This window comes from Erinaceus europaeus, chromosome 21 (assembly GCF_950295315.1).
Source record: "Erinaceus europaeus chromosome 21, mEriEur2.1, whole genome shotgun sequence".
NCBI classification, from domain to species: domain Eukaryota; kingdom Metazoa; phylum Chordata; class Mammalia; order Eulipotyphla; family Erinaceidae; genus Erinaceus; species Erinaceus europaeus.
Genome location: NC_080182.1, coordinates 40,500,732 through 40,520,628, shown reverse-complemented (window position 1 = coordinate 40,520,628; position 19,897 = coordinate 40,500,732). Strand labels below are relative to the sequence as shown.

Genomic DNA, 19,897 nt, shown 5'->3' with positions numbered 1-19,897 from the left:
CCTCTCCCTCTCCCTCTCCCTCTCCCTCTCCCTCTCCCTCGCCCTCGCCCTCGCCCTCGCCCTCGCCCTCTCCCTCTCCCTCTCCCTCTCCCTCTCCCTCTCCCTCTCCCTCTCCCTCTCCCTCGCCCTCTCCCTCTCCCTCTCCCTCTCCCTCTCCCTCGCCCTCTCCCTCGCCCTCGCCCTCGCCCTCTCCCTCTCCCTCTCCCTCTCCCTCGCCCTCTCCCTCTCCCTCTCCCTCTCCCTCTCCCTCGCCCTCTCCCTCGCCCTCGCCCTCGCCCTCGCCCTCGCCCTCGCCCTCTCTCTCTCCTTCTCCCTCTCTCCCTCTCCCTCTCCCTCTCCCTCTCCCTCTCCCTCTCTCTCTCCCTCTCCTTGGCCCTCTCCCTCTCCCTCTCCCTCTCCCTCTCCCTCTCCCTCTCCCTCGCCCTCGCCCTCTCTCTCTCCCTCTCCCTCTATCCCTCTCCCTCTCCCTCTCCCTCTCCCTGAAACTTTTCTCTCTATAGCTCTCTTGTTGAAAAATCACTTACCCTTTAGAACATCGTGAGATCAGTGAGCAATAGGAAGTGAGGGGGTTACACTGCACAGACATTGCCCCTGGAACCATGGAGTCCCCGTGACAAGGAGGAATGTCAGGTCTCCAACGAGCTGGTATGGGGCCGAAGGAGAAAGCGCCCATGGGTTACCTTGTGTAGTTTTCTTTGTACCCAGACACGTCGTCACTGGGAGGCCGCAGTCTTCTTTGAGATGGTGCCTCCAGATGCCAGTAGTTGATCTGGTTCAGGAACATTTTGGCTAACTCGACTATTGTTTGTCTTTCTTTGGATGGCAGGTGACTAAATTTGTACTGTACAAAGTTATTCACACCCTGTAAGAGAGGCAAAGCATTGTATTCGTGTGCTTATGTAAATAATGCAATATGACTGTTTAATGGAACAATCTTGCTGTAATATTAACCCAGTAGCTCATACAGGATAAGAATCTCAGACAAATATTGTACCTTTACTAACAGTAAAGATTGCTAGCATGTCTTTCTGTCACTGAACTAAACCCCTAGAATTTAGATTCTGTATTATTACTCTTCCAGTTTCAGCAAGTTTAAAAAAAAAAAAAAAAGATAACCAACTTTAGATCTTAAGAAGTAGAGACAGAAAGGGAAAATACAAAGCAAAATTCGGACTGAGTGAGGTATACTGAACCAAAGCAAGACACCGGGCAAGGGCGGCAGAGCAGTGCGCGTGTCTCGGGGTGCAGACATGCAGTGGCGGGAAAGGGCCTGGAGCTGGGGGGCCAGAGAGTTCTGCACAGAACTACCACAGAGAAAGGAGGGACCAAAGGCATGAGCCTTTGTATCAACAACTGGACTATAGACCATCTGCCACCAATAACATGGCAAAAAATTAAAATGAAGAACTGTTTAAAAAAACAAACAAAACCTCCATAGAACAGTCCCATCTAATTTCAAATAAAGGGATAATGAATTCTTATTTAATAAGATTTGCGGGTAAAATAAATTCTTTTCTACTGAAAACTGACAAAATCTTTTTGTTTGTTTGTTTTGCCTCCAGGGTTATTGCTGGAGCTCAGTGCCTGCACCATGAATCCACTGCTCTTGGAGGCCATTTTTTCCCCCTTCTGTTGCCCTTGTTGTTGTAGCCTTGTTGTGATTATTATTGTTGTCGCTGATGTCATTCATTGTTGGATAGGACAGAGAGAAATGGAGAGAGGAGTGGAAGACAGAGAGGGGGAGAGAAAGACAGACACCTGCAGACCTGCTTCACCGCCTGTGAAGCGACTCCCCTGCAGGTAGGGAGCCGGGGGCTCAAACCGGGATCCTTATGCTGGCCCTTGTGCTTTGCGCCATGTGCACTTAACCCGCTGTGCTACCGACCGAACCCCAAAATCTTTTGTATGAATTCTTATATGCGCTCTGTAATCATTCTCTTGTCAAGCAATCCAAGAGCGTGTGAGATGTATTCAGCTAAATAATGTCAGGTGACAAAGTGATGCTGACGAGAGATACTGACAGCACCTCATAGAAAAGTCCATCAGTGGGCGCCGGCTGGCTCTCCAAGAAAATCAGTGTCTTTCCAGGAATCACGAGGTTCAGCAGGAAATCAATTTCTGGATACAAAATTATCTGTCTCCTCTCTTTTCTCTCTCTCTCTCTCTCACTTGCTTGACTAACAATGCTTTTCACATTACTACTGAATTCTCTTACATCAAAAAGCTTCTTCAAACAGCACAAAACAAAAAGATTTCATTTTCAAGCCCCCGGCTCCCCACCTGCAGGGGAGTCGCTTCACAGGCGGTGAAGCAGGTCTGCAGGTGTCTGTCTTTCTCTCCCCCTCTCTGTCTTCCCCTCCTGCCTCCATTTCCCTCTGCCCTATCCAACAACGACGACATCAATAACAACAACAATAAAAAAGGGGCAAGAAAAGGGAAAATAAATAAATAATTTTAAAAAGATTTCATTTTAAAACACTAACATCAAGAAATAAGAATGGCATGTTAAACTTCATTTTTTTTCTTCCTCAAATCCACAAGAAATTCTGACTACACAGCAGCTCTGAAGGACATGTGCTCTCCACAGTGTATTAACTAAACTGCTCAATTTTCATCCAAAAGGTCCGAGACAGTAGCTACAGACACTCTCTAGGCAGGTAGAAAGGATGTAAGGAAGATATGAATAGAGACAAAGAAGAAATAAGTAGGTTTCTTCAGATTGAAAGTAATTAAAGAAAAAAATAGGTCTTTTTTTTTTTTTTTTACCTGTTCGATACTAGGTTTTTCAAATGGGGGTTTCTTCTCCAAAGAGCCTTCCACCACAGGTTTTCCTCTTTGTAAAATAGATTTTCTCAAGAGCTGCAAAGAGATCACTTTTGTAAATGAACACCTGTTCATTTCCCTTTACTGCTACACACACACACACACACACACACACACACACACACACACACACCCTTTGAAGGGAAGTCACCGTACTCCATTTTTCTCTACTATATGTAAATAAACCCTTAGAATAAAAATAAAATTTTTTTTAAAAAGACAGGGGAGTTGGGTTAAGCCCACGTGGTGCAAAGCACAAGGACTGGCATAAGAATCCCGGTTCGAGCCCCTGGCTCCCCACCTGCAGGGGGGTCGCTTCACAGGCAGTGAAGCAGGTCTGTAGGTGTCTGTTTTTTTTCTCCCCCCTGTCTTCCCCTCCTCTCTCCATTTCTTTCTGTCCTATCCAACAACAACAACAACAATAACAACTACAACAATAAAACAACAAGGGCAACAAAAGGGAAAATAAATAAATTTAAAAAAATACCCTCCATGAAAGCAGGGCCTATGGTTTGCCCAGTGGCCTGTCCTTCACGCTGACGTTTAAGTGCCATGCATGAAGCAGGTGCACAATGACCGTTGGAAGGACGAAAGGATAGACAGAAGAAAAGAAGTCTACCCGTGTGTACAGAGAAGGCATACAATTTTGCGTAAGGAATGAGGGCTCTCAAGGAGACTGAGGTATTCCAAGCAGATATTCTAGAGTCTCCTTCATGAAGCAGCAGCCCAGGCTCCAATAATCCTGAGGGCAAAACCTATATTGAGCTGAGAGCCCTTTCATGCAGGACCTGATGTACAGACTGCAAACAACTGACTGAACCATGGGCGGAGTAAGAAACATCTATTTGTAACTGGACGACAGTGGGTCCCAGAGGTGGGACAGTGAATAACAAGACTCTCAAGTCTGCCATCCCAGTGTTGATCTCCAGTAGCGTGTGTGCCAGGGTGACTAGTTCTCTGTCACTCTTTGGTTTTATTTTACTGAAAACCAAAAAAAAAAAAATTTTTTTTTAAATAAGAATAAGACACCACATATTAAGGAAAGCTCGCTCAGTAGGGGGGTGTGGTTTGCCACGTACATGTCACCCAGGCTGGCACCCTGGCACCACACAGGAGTGCCGCAGAGAAAGGGGAAACTCAAGTGTTGCCATGTCTCCCTCTCCCTTTAGAATGAGGGAGGAAAAAAAAACAACAACACAGCGATAGGCATAGTGATATGACAGGGGTGCAAGGCTCCTAGCAGGGCAAGAGATAGATTAAGCGTTACAACCTCACCTTGAATAAGTAAAAATAAACTTGCTTGGTGTCTGCATCCTCTTCCTTGTGCACGCAGGTGAAGAGATACTCCACATCCAGCACTATTCCCAGGAGCCTGTTCATCTCCTCCTCTGACACGTTCTCCAAGTGGGACACATGGGCAGCTGCAGGCAAGAAGCAAAGCGACAGACGTGGACAGTGAGTCGGAAACCGTAAGTGCTCTCTCCTGAAGCTCCCAGAAAGCCAGCCCCCTAACACTGCGTTTTCAACAGAGGAAGTTGCAGAGCCCTGTAGGAACAAAGTCTTCTGATACAGTGGCTTATAATAAAGAAGCTGTTGTGTTGAACCCTGGCACCCCACTCCCACTCAGCACCAGGCATTCTTTTTAAAAATATATATTTATTTATGGGAGTTGGGCGGTAGCGCAGCGGGTTAAGCGTACGTGGCACAAAGCACAAGGAACGGCGTGAGGATCCCGGTTCGAACCCCGGCTCCCCACCTGCAGGGGAGTCTCTTCACAGGCGGTGAAGCAGGTCTGCAGGTGTCTGTCTTTCTTTCCCCCTCTCTGTCTTCCCCTCCTCTCTCCATTTCTCTCTGTCCTATCTAAAAACCACGACGTCAATAAGAACAACAACAATAACTACAACAATAAAAAACAACATGGGCAACAAAAGGGGAAATAAATAAATTTTTAAATTATTTATTTTCCCTTTTGTTGCCCTGTTTTATTGTTATAGCTATTATTGTTGCTGCTATTGATGTTGTAGTTGTTGGATAGGACAGAGAAAGACGGAGCGAGGAGGGGAAGACAGAGAGGGGGAGAGAAAGACAGACACCTGCAGACCCGCTTCACCACCTGTGAAGCAACTCCCCTGCAGGCGGGGAGCCGAGGCTCAAACTGGGATCCTTACACGGGTCCTTGTGCTTTGTGCCACGTGCGCTGCTGCCCGACTCCCAACATCAGAAATTCTTTCTAATAAAGTCTAGTTCAAAATGGGGAACTTGCTGGCACCGATTCTGGTAGTGATAGTGTTAAGTTCCTTGCTCATTTCCACGTGAACAAAGTCTCCACCACACTGAGTAGCCTCAGACTTAGATCTAGAACTAATGGGTCTGCAGTTCCCAGAGACACAGCCAAGCTCACTTAAGGTTGGGCTGGAACTCCTGTGACTATCTCTGTAGGCCAAAAGGATTGCTCACCGCCCCCCGCCCAAACCCATGTAAAAACTAAATGAAGCCTTTTCCTCAGCTTTTCAGACTGCGGCACATGGTCTCTGCAGCAAAGTCCTAAGGAACTTTAAGTCCAATGTCCTGCACAAGCATGGCCGCAGCCCTCCTGCCTTTGGGACTCTATCCTCTGACTCAGGCGTCCGCTGACCTCCTCCTCCTCTCCCTGCCCCGCACTAGTTTCTCCTTGCTAATTAATATAAAATAAATTTAAAAATTTAAAATTTAAAAGGAAAAATAAAAGATGCCCTAAATTAGACTTCCTTTTACAGAGAATATCTTCCAGGTCTTTTTTTTTTTTTTTTAATTAAGACAATATAAATCTTTCCTTGAAATCAATTTGAAGCCTCTGGGAGCCAGGCCTCATTCTGGAAAGAACTAGGTCAAAATCTTTATGTCAGTTATTTACAGAAATAACCTTAAGACTCTTTTTGCCTTGCAATGCTTTCTTCTCTTTTCAGTGATAAACTATGAAAGTCATCTATCTACAGTATAATGAAAAATTCCTTCAGCTGCTCAAAAGTTGGCCAAGTGGATAAGGTGTTGAACTCTCAAGCATGAGGTCTTGAGTTGGAGACCTAACATCGTATGTGCCAGAGGAGTGCTCTGAGTCTTTCATTCTCCCCTATGTTCTTATTTCATTTATTTATTTATTTATTTATTTAACCAGAGCACTGCTCAGTTCTGGCTTATGATGGTGCGGGGGATTGAACCTGAGATCTTTACTCAGGCATGAGTCTTTTTGCATAACCACTATGCTCTCTTCTCAAGCCCAATAAATATTTTTTTCTAATTGTTTTCAAACTTTCAAAAATAGGAATCCCTTCCAGGTTGCATGAAGCTTCACTCCTGAAAATACAGGTCATGATTTTTTTTTCTAATTACTGGTTCAAATTGCTTAAGTCACAAAATGTAGGCACACCAACTTCCAGCAGCTGGTTATGGGGGGTGGCAGGTGGGGGCTGACTATTCCCTTACTGCAGACTCACAGCTTAAAATCGTCTGTTTGGAACCACTGTCTTGCGGTAGGAGACTAGATTAAAATGCCGAAGGAGTAGACCTGAGGAAATATCTCCCTTTGATTGTCCAGAACAGACTCTGTGATCTCTCCTCAAAGCACCCTGCATAGTTCAAAGCATCAAGGAAAGAGGAGCTGGGGGGTGAAAGGAATCTAAATCAAGGAGCAAGTCTCTCGGAAGGAGGCAGAAGCCCCCCCTTCGCAGCACAAACTCTCTTTCAGACAGTGAAAAAGGGAAAAGCCAGAATGGATGGAAGGGGAAGGGGCAGACTGGAGCAGAGGAAGGAACCTGTATAGGAAGCACTGAGCTTCCTGCTGGTAGGACAGGTCACACTACCAAGCTCAAGGGCCTGCAGTGCCCAGCCCCATGCCTGCTGAGGTGCAGCTTCATGAGCTGATGAAGCAGTGCTACAGATATCTCTCTCTCTCCCTCTCCCTCTCTCCCTCTCACGCTCTCACTCTCCCTTTCTCTCTGTCTCTCTCTCCCCATCCCTTCCTATCCCCTTTCTCAATTTCTGTCTCTATCAAGATATATATATGATTGTACTAAATTTTTAATTTTTCAAAAATTTTATTATGGGGGCTGGGTGGTGGCACACCTGGTTGAGCATATATTACAGTGCACAAGGACCCGGGGGTTCAAGCTCCCGGTCCCCACCTGCAGGAGGGAAGCTTTGCGAGGGGTGCAGGTGCCTCTGTCTCTCTCCTCTGTCTCCCCCTTTTTCTCAATTTCTAACTGTCGTTATCCAAGAAATAAAGATAAGAATTTAAAAAAACAATTGTTATTATCTTTATTTATTGGATAGAGACAGCCAGAAATCAAAAAAAAAAAAAAAGGAGGGGAGAGGGGGGAAAAGACAAAGGAGCACCTACAGGCCTGCTTCACCACTCACAAAGCTTTCCCTCTGCAGGGGGACTGGGGGCTTGAACTCAGGTCCTTGTGTATTGTAAAATGTGCGCTCAACCAGGTGCGCCACTACCCAGGCCCCCTCCTTTTTTCCTTTTTGTGAGTGGGAGGGACTTGAGCACTGCTGTGGTATGTGTTGTGCTGGGAGTGGGTGCTGGAGATGGAGCCTGATCCTGAGGCTTCCGGAATCAAGTCCTGTGCTCTGTTCTCTACACACTGCTGAGTCATCTCCCCAGCCACTAGTTAATAATTTTTTAAGTCAAGTCTGTGATTGTCATTCCTTTAAGATCTTACTTATGGGAGTCAGGCTGTAGCACAGAGGGTTAAACACCCGGTTCAAGCCCCCGGCTCCCCACCTGCAGGGGAGTCGCTTCACAGGCGGTGAAGCAGGTCTGCAGGTGTCTGTCTGTCTCTCTCCCTCTCTGTCTTCCCCTCCTCTCTCCATTTCTCTCTGTCCTATCCAACAACGACGACAACAATAACAACGATAAACAAGGGCAACAAAAGGAAAAACAAATAAATATAAACAATTTTTTAAAATATCTTACAAAGATCTTTTCTTTTTCCTTTTTTTATTATCTTCATTTATTATTGAATAGAGACAGCCAGAAATCAAGAGAGAGGGGGGGACAGGGTGACAAGGGAGACAGAAAGACACCTGCAGCCCTGCCTCATCTCTTTCAAAGCTTTCCCCCTGCAAAGAGGTGGGGACCAGGGGCTCCAAGGACCAGAGGTCCTTGCACGCTGTAAAACACACTCAACCAGGTGTGCCACCACCCGGCCCTCCAAAGATCTTTTCTACAAACCTTTCTCTCCCCTAAAAGGACACAAAAAATAATTTTCCTCTAGCTCTTTAAGTGACTAACTTTTAAATGTCACTACTGTACACAACGGGCCAGGCAAGTGGCGTACCTAGTCAAGTGGCGCCATCACGGTGCACAAGGACCCGGTTTACAGCCCTGGTCCCCACCTGCAGGGTAAAGCTTCACAAATGCTGAAGCTATGCTGCAGGTGTCTCTCTTTCCCTCTCTACCTCTTCCTCTCCTTTCAATTTCTCTGTCCCTAGCCAATGAAAAAAATATATATCATCACAAACGTGGCCTGGCTGAATAGCACACAAGGACTGTGTGATACTCGGTGACACATGCAGCCCAGAGTCAAGGCTGGCTCCCACCTCACTGGAGGAACCTTTGGTATGTGCTTCTCTCTCGCTCCCTGCCTCTCAGGAAGAGTAGGAAAGGAAGGGGAAAAAAAAAAGGAAGGGAGGAACAGAGAGCAAAAGGGAGAAAGCAGATATACAAGCACACAAGCTGTAGAATTGCTTTACATTAAAGTACACTAAAAAAATGTAGGGAGCCGGGCGGTGGCGCAGCGGGTTAAACGCATGTGGTGCAAAGCCCAAGGACCGGCATAAGGATCCCGGTTCGAGGCCCCAGGGCTCCCCACCTGCAGGGGAGGCCCTTCACAGGCGGTGAAGCAGGTCTGCAGGTGTCTGTCTTTCTCTCCCCCTCTCTGTCTTCCCCTCCTCTCTCCATTTCTCTCTGTCCTATCTAACCACGATGACATCAGTAACAACAACAATAATAACTACAACAACAAGGGCAATAAAAGGGGAAATAAATGAATAAATGGTGTCTGTCTCCCTCTCCCTCTCTAGCTCCCCTACCTGTCAGTTCCTCTCTGTTTCTATCTAATGATAAAATAAAATAAACTTACAGTGCCTATTCACGTACATGCCTATTTAGTCCTCTTATGAGCATGTGTTCCTAAAACCCGTGGGCTTTCATAAGTGATAAGAGAAACAAAGGTGAGAGGACAGATTTCTCTCACTCATAACAAATCTCTTCCACCCACACCTGGGGAACTGGACAAATGATTGGAGTGTTGGAATTCTTAACCCCATCCACTCTACCTCCAGGAGGGAAGGGGGCAGACCGACTCAGTCACCAATAGCCAGTGACTTAATCAACCTTGCCTGATGAAGGCCTCCATTAAAACCCTCGTGGCAGATTCGACTTCCAGAGGCGGAACTACGAGCAGCAGATCACTTCCTCTCCTCTCCTCTCCTCTCCTCTCCTCTCCTCTCCCCTCCCCTCCCCTCCCCTCCCCTCCCCTCCCCTCCCCTCCCCTCCCCTCCCCTCCCCTCCCCTCCCCTCCCCTCCTCTCCTCTCCTCTCCTCTCCTCGATCAACTAGGAATACCAAAGGAGATCACCTGGGACCGAAGCAAGACAGGACTAGAATGACCACAGGAACCCAGTAAATCACCAGTGAGTACAAACATGTGTGGCTGGTGACAGAGAGGAGAGAGGAGCCTAAGGAGAGATTAAGTGACTGCTAACAGTTCAACAGTTTATCAGTTGAGACACCACCTCCAGTCTGCTCCACCAACAAGGGGACAGCTGAAGGGAGGAGAGGACTCTCCAGAGATTCACCAAGTGCAACTCTGAGTCTCCATTGCTACTACCCTCAGAATCTGGAGCAGCGACAGGGAGGACAGAGATCTAACCAGGAAACTCAGAAGACCTATACCTCAGTGGCATAGCTGAGGGGCTGTGAAAGTCTCTTTGCATAACCACTGGATTATCTCTGCCACACCCTGCTTTATCTCTTGGTCAGCAGTCAGTGATTAAGCTAAGAAGCCTATTGATAGTTTAAAAGCCCTCAGGCTCCCATAGCCTACAGGGAAGGAAAAAAAAAAGAAAGAGGCTTTTAAACCACTGAGCTCCAACTCAGGGATTGAAATAACTGTTAACTTCCACCACTGTGAACCCTTTAATTAACTTACTTAGACACAAGTCAATCCAGGCTATAGTGATCAATAATTTGAAAAGTACTGATAAAGGGAACTCATAACATAATATATAAAATGGTTAAAACAACAAGAAAAAATATTGGACTAGAAGTGGACCTGCCCTATGACCCTGCAATTCCTCTCCTGGGGATAGATCCTAAGGAACCCAACACATCCATCCAAAAAGATCTGTGTACACATATGTTCTTGGCAGTACAATTTGTAATAGGCAAAACCTGGAAGCAACCCAGGTGTCCAACAACAGATGAGTGGCTGAGCAAGTTGTGGTCTATATACACAATGGAATACTACTCAGCTGTAAAAAATAGTGACTTCACTGTTTTCAGCCGATCTTGGATGGACCTTGAAAAAATCATGTTGAGTGAAATAAGTCAGAAACAGAAGGATGAATATGGGATGATCTCACTCTCAGGCCGAAGTTGAAAAACAAGATCAGAAAAGAGAACACAAGTAGAACCTGAAATGGAATTGGCGTATTGCACCATATAAAAGACTCTGGGGTGGGTGGGTAGGTGGGGAGAATACAGGTCCATGAAAAATGATGAATGAAATAGTGGGGGTTGTATTGTTAATGGGAATCTGGGGAATGTTATGCATGTAAAAAAAAAAAAAAAGAAGAAGAAGTAGAAACGCAAAGCAGAAATTGACTGAGTTTGGAGTATGGCACCAAAGTAAGAAAGCAGAAGTACACTAGAGTTTGCAGTGAGTACCCTCCCTAACACTTCCTCTCCACTATTCCAAGCTTTGGGTCCATGATTGCTCAACAACTTGTTTGGCTTCGTATGTTAACTCTCTTTTCAGTCATCAGGTTCCAGATGCCACCAGGATGCTGGCCAGGCTTCCCCGGACTGAAGACCCCACCAATGTGTCCTGGAGCTCAGCTTCCCCAGAGACCCACCCTACTAGGGAAAGAGAGAGGCAGACTGGGAGTATGGACCGACCAGTCAACGCCCATGTTCAGCAGGGAAGCAATTACAGAAGCCAGACCTTCTACCTTCTGCAACCCTCAATGACCCTGGGTCCATGCTCCCAGAGGGATAGAGAATGGGAAAGCTACTGGGGAGGGGGTGGGATATGGAGATTGGGCGGTGGGAATTGTGTGGAGTTGTACCCCTCCTACCCTATGGTTTTGTTAATTAATCCTTTCTTAAATAAATAAATAAATAAATAAATAAATAAATAAATAAAAATAAAACATGAAAAAAATAAATAAATAAAATAAAATAAATAAAAGACTCTGGGGTGGGTGGGTGGGGAGAATACAGGTCCATGAAGGATGATAAATGACACAGTGAGTGTTGTATTGTTAAATGGGAATCTGGGGAATGTTATGCATGTACAAACTATTGTATTTATTTACTGTTGAATGTAAAACATTAATTCCCCAATAAAGAAATAAATTTAAAAAAAACCCTCGTGGGGGGTGTTCAGAGACAGGGGACACCTGGAGGGTGCCATACTGAGAGAGACCAGGAAGCTTCTGGTGCTGCCCAGACTCCGCCCTTCGCTCTGTGGGGCACTTCCTGCCTCACACCCTTTTACAATATGCCAGTAATCTAGCAAGCAAACCATCCTCCTGAGTTTTGTTAATCACTCAATTGTGGAATGAAATTAGGAAAAGAACGATAAACCTGTAGGAGTGGGAGTCAGGTGGTAGCGCAGGGGGTTAAGTGCATGTGGCGCAAAGCGCAAGGACTGGCAGATGGATCTGGCTCCCCACCTGCAGGGGAGTCACAGGCGGTGAAGCAGGTCTGCAGGTGTCTGTCTTTCTCTCCCCCTCTCTGTCCTATCCAACAACAACAACATCAACAATAACTACAACAATAAAACAACAAGGGCAACAAAAGGAAATAAATAAATTTAAAAAAAAAAACCTACAGGAGTTTAGGTGAGGATATTCCCTTTACTGAGCAGTGGCTCCTTTCCCCTTATACTCAGTGGGAAGTCAAGGGAAACCAGGAAGTTCCTTTCTACCTAAACAAGGGAGTCTGCTTCTCTCACTCTGCATTTCCTCTCACCTAGAATAAGCCCACCGTTCTGTTTTGTTTTGTTTTTTGCCTCCAGGGTCATCACTGGAGTTCAATCCCAGCAGTCACCCCCCCCCCCTCTTCTTTTTATTGGACTGGATAGAGACAGAGAAATGGAGAGGGAATGGAGAGAGAGAGAGAGAGAGAGAGAGGAAGAGACAACTGCAGCACTTGCCTCACTGCTCAAGAAGCTTCCTTCCTGCAGGGAAAACTGACTGCATGCACTAAACCAGGTGCACCACCACTGGCTGCCTAGAAGGGATCTTCTGTCCAAAAGACAGGGTGTAAATATGTGTGCTGTTCAAGAGACATTCTCCTATTATCTGCAGGATGGTTGCACAAACCTTCACAGACAAGCATCTTGTTTTGTCACTTATCTTTAATAGCATGTGTTTCTAGATGAGGAGAATCTCTGGCCTGTAGCCCATAAATGTTCCTCTGTCCCCACAAAAGGGGGAGGAAAAGTGACTATAAGAATATCCTGTCAGGGAGCTGGGCGGTAGCACAGCGGGTTAAGCGCACGTGGCGCGAAGCTCAAGGACTGACGTGAGGATCCCGGTTCGAGCCCCCTGGCTCCCCACCTGCAGGAGAGTCGCTTCACAGGCGATGAAGCAGGTCTGCAGGTGTCTGTCTTTCTCTCCCCCTCTCTGTCTTCCCCTCCTCTCTCCATTTCTCTCTGTCCTATCTAGCAATGATAACATCAATAAAAACAATAATAACTACAACAATAAAAATCAACAAGGGCAAGAAAAGGGAATAAATATCTCTGTCTCTAACCAATAATGAATATATAAACAAAACATTAAAACATCTAAAATATATATGTCCTGTTGACTGTCTTTTTCCTCCCAAAGCAACCAGATTCTTTCCTGTTTTTTGTTTGTTTGTTCTGTTTTGGCTTTATATTCCCTTTTGTTGTCCTTGTTTTATTGTTGTAGTTGTTACTGATGTCATCGCTGTGCTACCGCCTGACTCCCTTGTTTTGTTTGGTTTTTGTTTTTTGCTTTCCTTTCTTCTGCCAGAACACGGCTCAGCTATGGCTTCTGCTAATGAGGGGAAGAGACTGGGGGAACTGAACCTGGGACTTTGGAGTCTCAGGTACGAAAGTCTATTTGTGTAACCATTACACTATCTTCCCTCATCAGGTTCTTAACACCAATTCTGAAATCATAAAGACCCTTCTTCTCCCTTTCATCCTGGTGAAAGGATACCAGCAAACAGTAAATTCGACAAAAATAAATAAATAAATAAATACATACATACATTTAAGATTAAAGTTGGCAGCTAAAGTTGTATAAGAGAATATTCATATTTCTGGTAAGTCTGCATGTGTACGTAGAGAGGGGAAAGGCACTGAAATAAATGCAGCTTATCTCATATGATACAGAAAAAAGTATAAACATGCTTTCATTAACTGGAAAATAGCTCACTGAAGGGGTCGGGTGCTGGTACACCTGGTTGAGTGCGCATGTTGCAGTGCACAAGGGCCCAGGTCTGAGTCCCCCTTTCCTCCTGCAGGAGTAAGCCTTTGCGAGTGGTGAAGTAGTGCTGCAGGTGTCTGTCTGTTTCTTTCCCTTCTCTACCACTCCCTTCCCTCTCAATTTTTGGCTATCTCTACCAAATAAATAAATAAATATAATTTTAAAAAATTTTTAAAGGAAGAAAATAGCTCACTGAATAGAACCAATGAATGTCCTTTGTCTCCGCACCACATGGGAGTGTCATGGCATCCGGGAAATCTCTGGGGATGTAGTGTCTCTCCCACCCTCTATGTCTCTCTCTTAATCTGAAGTTTATAGATTAAAAGTATTAGCACACAGGGGGGTCAGGCGGTAGTGCAGCAGGTTAAGCACAAGTGCAAGGACCGGCGTAAGGATCCCGGTTTGAGCCCCCGGCTCCCCACCTGCAGGGGAGTCGCTTCACAGGCGGTGAAGCAGGTCTGCAGGTGTCTGTCTTTCTCTCCTCCCTCTCTGTCTTCCCCTCCTCTCTCCATTTCTCTCTGCCCTATCCAACAACAGTAACAAAATAAAACAAAAAGTACTAACACAGAAAAGAAAAATGTATATATACACACACACAAATATTCACCCATCCATGAGTCCCTATGACAGAAAATAGGATGAAATGTTACCAACTGGTAAATCTGAGTAGAGGTATAAAAGTCTTCACTGTATTCACATGACTTCTGTTCCTTTAAAATTATTTACAAAGGAAAAGATCCAGATTTTCCCTCCACCTTGAATGAGATCATTAAATGCAAATGGACCCTGCTTTCATTTCAAATCGTCCTCCGAGAATCTGGTGAGAATCAGCAATGGTCAGTCAGCCAGTCAGTCAGTCAGCCAGCCAGTCAGCCAGCCAGCCAGCCAGCCAGCCAACCAGCCAGCCAGCCAGCCAGCCAGCCAGCCAGCCAGCCGCCATCCAGTCAGTCAGTCAGTCAGTCAGTCAGTCAGTCAGTTAGCCAGCCAGCCAGCCAGCCAGCCAGCCAGCCAGCCAGCCAGTCAGTCAGCCAGCCAGCCAGCCAGCCAGCCAGCCAGTCAGCCAGTCAGCCAGTCAGCCAGTCAGTCAGTCAGTCAGTCAGCCAGCCAGCCAGCCAGCCAGCCAGCCAGTCAGTCAGTCAGTCAGCCAGCCAGCCAGTCAGTCATTCAGTCAGCCAGTCAGTCAGTCAGCCAGCCAGCCAGCCAGCCAGCCAGCCAGCCAGTCAGTCAGTCAGTCAGTCAGCCAGTCAGCCAGCCAGTCAGTCAGTCAGTCAGTCAGCCAGCCAGCCAGCCAGTCAGCCAGTGAGTGAGTGAGTCAGCCAGCCAGCCAGCCAGCCAGCCAGCCAGCCAGCCAGCCAGCCAGTCTGTCAGTCAGTCAGTCAGTCAGTCAGTCAGTCAGTCAGCCAGCCAGCCAGCCAGCCAGCCAGCCAGTCAGCCAGTCAGTCAGCCAGCCAGCCAGTCAGTCAGTCAGTCAGTCAGTTAGCCAGCCAGCCAGTCAGTCAGTCAGCCAGCCAGCCAGTCAGTCAGTCAGCCAGCCAGCCAGCCAGCCAGTCAGTCAGTCAGTCAGTCAGTTAGCCAGCCAGCCAGCCAGCCAGCCAGCCAGTCAGTCAGTCAGTCAGCCAGCCAGCCAGTCTGTCAGTCAGCCAGCCAGCCAGCCAGTCAGTCAGCCAGCCAGCCAGTCAGTCAGTCAGTCAGTCAGTTAGCCAGCCAGCCAGCCAGCCAGCCAGTCAGTCAGTCAGCCAGCCAGTCAGTCAGTCAGTTAGCCAGCCAGCCAGCCAGCCAGTCAGTCAGTCAGTCAGCCAGCCAGCCAGTCTGTCAGTCAGTCAGTCAGTCAATCAATCAGTCAGTCAGTCAGTCAGTCAGTCAGTCAGCCAGCCAGCCAGCCAGCCAGCCAGCCAGTCAGTCAGTCAATCAGTCAGTCAGTTAGCCAGCCAGACAGCCAGCCAGTCAGCCAGCCAGCCAGCCAGCCAGCCAGCCAGTCAGTCAGTCAGTCAGTCAGCCAGTCAGTCAGTCAGTCACCCAAGTATCCTCTCCCTTTCCTTGCTCATCAGAAAAGCCCGGTGCTCTGTGTCAGTCAGGACTCTGTCCTCAGCAGCACCCCTCCCATCTTTGTTAGTCCTACGTGGAGGGCAGGGGAGCGGGAGGTGGTGTGCATGTGCAGAGGACTTGAGGGTTTGCTCTCTCGACATCTCTCTGCGAGGGTCTGCCTCACCACTTCTTGGGCTGTGTGAGCTCTCGTTGCCAGAGTCGTGGTGCAGCTGCTGCCTCTTTGAGGGGAGGGAACACACTGTCACCATGAGCTGTGACACTGGCTCACAGCAGCCTGCACGTCTCTGGAGGATACCCTGCCAGTCTCCACATGCCCTGCAGGAGGGGCGGGCAGCAGCTGGGCATGCAGCTAGCATGTCTCTGCTCCTTTCCACTGGAGAGAAAGAGAAGCAGCTGAAGGATGAGCAAGCTGTTCAAATACATTTTAGACCTGTGGAAATTTAGGTTTAAAAATCAGAACATATGACAAGAGTATTCACCACAGAAGAGATCCAAAAGGCTGAGAAACACGTGAAAAAATGCTCCAAGTCTTTCATTGCCAGAGAACTGCAAATAAAGACAACAATGAGATACCACTTCACTCCTGTGAGAATGTCATACATCAGAAAAGGGAACAGCAGCAAATGCTGGAGAGGTCGTGGGGTCAAAGGAATCCTCCTGCACTGCTAGTGGGAATGTAAATTGATCCAACCTCTGTGGAGAACAGTCTGGAGACTCTCAGAAGGCTAGAAATGGACCTACCCTATGACCCTGCAATTCCTCTCCTGGGGGTGTATCCTAAGGAACCCAACACACCCATCCAAAAAGATCTGTGTACACATATGTTCTTGGCAGCACAATTTGTAACAGCCAAAACCTGGAAGCAACCCAGGTGTCCAACAACAGATGAGTGGCTGAGCAAGTTGTGGTATATATACACAGTGGAATAGTACTCTGCTATTAAAAAAAAAAAATGGTGACTTCACCGTTTTCAGCTGATCTTGGATAGACCTTGAAGAATTCATTTTAAGTGAAATAATTCAGAAACAGAAGGATGAATATGGGATGATCTCACTCTCAGGCAGAAGTTAAAAAACAAGATCAGAAGAGAAAACACAAGTAGAACCTGAACTGGAATTGGTGTATTGCACCAAAGTAAAAGACTCTGGGGTGGGTCAGAGGGTGGTGAGAATACAGGTCCAAGAAGGATGACAGAGGACCTAGTGGGGGTTGTATTGTTATATGGAAAACTGGGAAATGTTATGCATGTACAAACTACTGTATTTACTGTCGAATGTAAAACATTAATTCCCCAATAAAGAAAAAATAATAAAAAAAAGAAAAGAAATTGCTTCATTGAAGTCTTTTAAACTGACTAATGTAAAAGGTATTTAAAGGCATGTGATATAAAAGCACTGTCTTCCTTTTTTTCTTTTCTTTTTTTTAACTGCTCAGCTCTGATCATATGGGAGATTGAACCTAGGATTGTACAAAAAGACTCTCGTGCCTGAGCTCCAAATCCAGCATAAGCAGAGTTCAGCCGTGTCAAGGCAGCTCTCTATCTTCCTTTCTCTGTATCTCTCTCTCTTTTGTTTTTATTTATTTATTCTTTTTTTTTTTTTTTTTTTGCCTCCAGGATTATCGCTGGGGCTTGGTCCCTGTACTATGAATCCACTGCTCCTGGTGGCCATTTCTTCCATTTTATTGGGTAGGACAGAGAGAAATTTAACAAGGAAGGGAAGCCCCAGGGAGAGAGAAAGACAGGCACCTGCAGACTTGCTTCACCGCTCGCGAGGCTTCCCCTCCTGCAGGTGGCGGAGTAGGGGCTCGAACTGGGATCCTCGCATGTGTCCTTGCCCTTTGTACTGTGTGTGCTTGATCTGCTGTGCCACGGTTTGGCCTCCCCCCCTCTTTTTTTTTTATTTTTAAGGTTTTATTTATTTATTAATGAGAAAGACAGGAGGAGAGAAGAAAAGAGGCAGACATCCCTCACCAGAGTGCTGCAGGGGGCTGAGCCTGAGGCCTCGTGCTTGCAAGTCCAGTGCTGTGTCCACTGCACCACCTCTGGGATCTCTCTCTCTGTCTCTCTCTGTCTCTCTCTGTCTATCTCTCTCTGTCTCTGTCTCTCTCTGTCTGTCTCTCTGTCTCTCTCTGTGTCTCTCTGTCTGTCTCTCTCTCTTTTAGTAAAATAAAACAAATAAAAAACATTTAAAGGGGTAGTTGGGCGGTAGCGCAGCAGGTTAAGCACCTGTGGCTCAAAGCGCAGGGCCAGCTTAAGAATCCATTTAGAGCCCCCGGTTCCCCACTCGCAGGGGAGTCGCTTCACAGGCGGTGAAGCAGGTCTGCAGGTGTCTGTCTTTCTCTCCCCCTCTGTCTTCCCCTCCTCTCTCCGTTTCCCTCTGTCCTATCTAACAACGCTGACATAAATAACAACAATAACTACAACAATAAAAAAAAAACAAGGGCAACAAAAGGGAAAGTAAATAAATATAGAAAAACATTCGAAGAACCACATGAATTCAGAGTTCGTTGTCAAAAGAACACCGTATGGGTGAGTCCAAAGAGATCCAGCAAATCAATAGAATGGCCACCATCTCAATCAACAAACCTAAGGGGTTTTTTTTTGCTCTGAGAGGCCCAAGAACATGACATATTGATATAAATGTATGGCTACTGCTGACTGACGTAGTCATGCTCAGAGTAGTTACTGTGAAAATACAACAGGGTTTGCAAATTGAAATATATTTTAAAATTTAAGGTTGACTGAGGCTTGACAGAATTCTCCAGACCCCAGTCTCTTCCTAATTAAGAAAAGCTATCGGAACTTGCTTAAAATATTAGGGCAAAGAGGAGGAAGGAGAGTGGCACTGTTAATAACTGTCAAAGTTCAGTGACATGTGGCGACTGATTAAAATATTCCTGTACATAGTTTAGTTTTCCAAAACAAAAAGTTTCTTTTTAAAAAAATTTTTAAAATATTTATTTATTTTCCCTTTTGTTGCCCTTGTTGTTTTATTGTTGTAGTTATTATTGTTGTTATTGATGTCGTCGTTGTTGGATAGGACAGAGAGAAATGGAGAGAGGAGGGGAAGACAGAGGGGGAGAGAAAGACAGACACCTGCAGACCTGCTTCACCGCCTGTGAAGCGACTCCCCTGCAGGTGGGAGGCTCGAACCAGGATCCTTACGCTGGTCCTTGCACTTGGCACCAAGAATAAAAAGTTTCTAAAGAGGGCTGGGGATGCTGGGAATGTAATTGGGGGGGGGGGCAGCGACCGTTTTTCAGAGTCCTGATATTCAGACTGATAAATAAATGGTGACATTCTGGCAATAATTCCAGGAGTTCTTGAAAATATGTACACATTTGAATTTTAAAGAAGCAGACTGAATAGAGTGGAAATAAAAGAAAAGATAAAGCAGAAATATTCTTTAAAAAAGAAAAAAAAAAAAAGCCCTAATATTCTGAGTAAAGCACTATCAACAACTCAACATCCTATCAGATCTTTTCCTGTTTGTATACTAAAATGTCATATTAAATTCTAAATTCTTGTAATTCTAAATTACAAGAGATTATGGGGCTGGGTTGAGCGCACATGTTACAATGCACAAAGACCCAGGTTCGAGCCCCTGGTCCCCACTTGCAGGGGGAAAGCTTCACAAGTGGTGAAGCCGGGCTGTAGGCGTCTCTCTGTCTCTCACCTTCTCGATTTCTGACTGTCTCTAGCCAATAAATAAATAAAGATAATAAAAAAAAAATTTTAAAGAGAGAGATTATATTCATGATGCTGTTCCTGAGTCAGCATCACTACTCTTAAATAGCTCTCTGAGGATTGGGGGGTTTTTTGACAGGCACCAAACCAGTTAGATTCCCTCCTTCAGTATTTCAACCCTGAACTCAGAACAGATGTGGTTGGAGCTGAATCAGGGTAATGTTCCGGACAGAAGGTCCAAAATTCTTGCAGCTGAGGTCACCAGACCAAATTGAAATCAGGCTGTTGTTGTTGTTGTTGTTGTTGTTGTTGTTCTTGTTGTTGTTCAGTTTCTGGGAGCTACCAGGTCTTTGTAGGGGAGCAAAAGTCTGCCATCCCAGAAGTTGAATAACAAGATCAGAAGAGAAAACACAAGTAGAACCTGAACTGGAATTGATGTATGGCACCAAAGTAAAAGACTCTGGGGAGGGGGAGAGTTCAGGTCCTGGAAAAGGATGACAGAGGACCTAGTGGGGGCTGTATTGTTATATGGAAAACTGAGAAATGTTATGCATGTACAAACTATTGTATTTACTGTCTGTCGACTGTAAAACATTAATCCCCCAATAAA

At 46.1% G+C, this 19,897-nt stretch overlaps 1 protein-coding gene across 1 annotated transcript in view; it reads right to left on the bottom strand.

Moving 5' to 3' along the window:
• KAT2B (lysine acetyltransferase 2B) overlaps positions 1 to 19,897 on the bottom strand; it is a 138,061-nt gene that overhangs the window by 70,856 nt on the left and 47,308 nt on the right. Inside the window, exons 3-5 of the mRNA XM_060180874.1 lie at positions 4,099 to 4,244; positions 2,767 to 2,859; positions 681 to 862 (exon numbers count right to left, since the gene is read on the bottom strand). Of these exons, the coding sequence (XP_060036857.1) occupies positions 681 to 862; positions 2,767 to 2,859; positions 4,099 to 4,244 (421 nt within the window). The remainder of the gene's footprint in view (positions 1 to 680; positions 863 to 2,766; positions 2,860 to 4,098; positions 4,245 to 19,897) is intronic.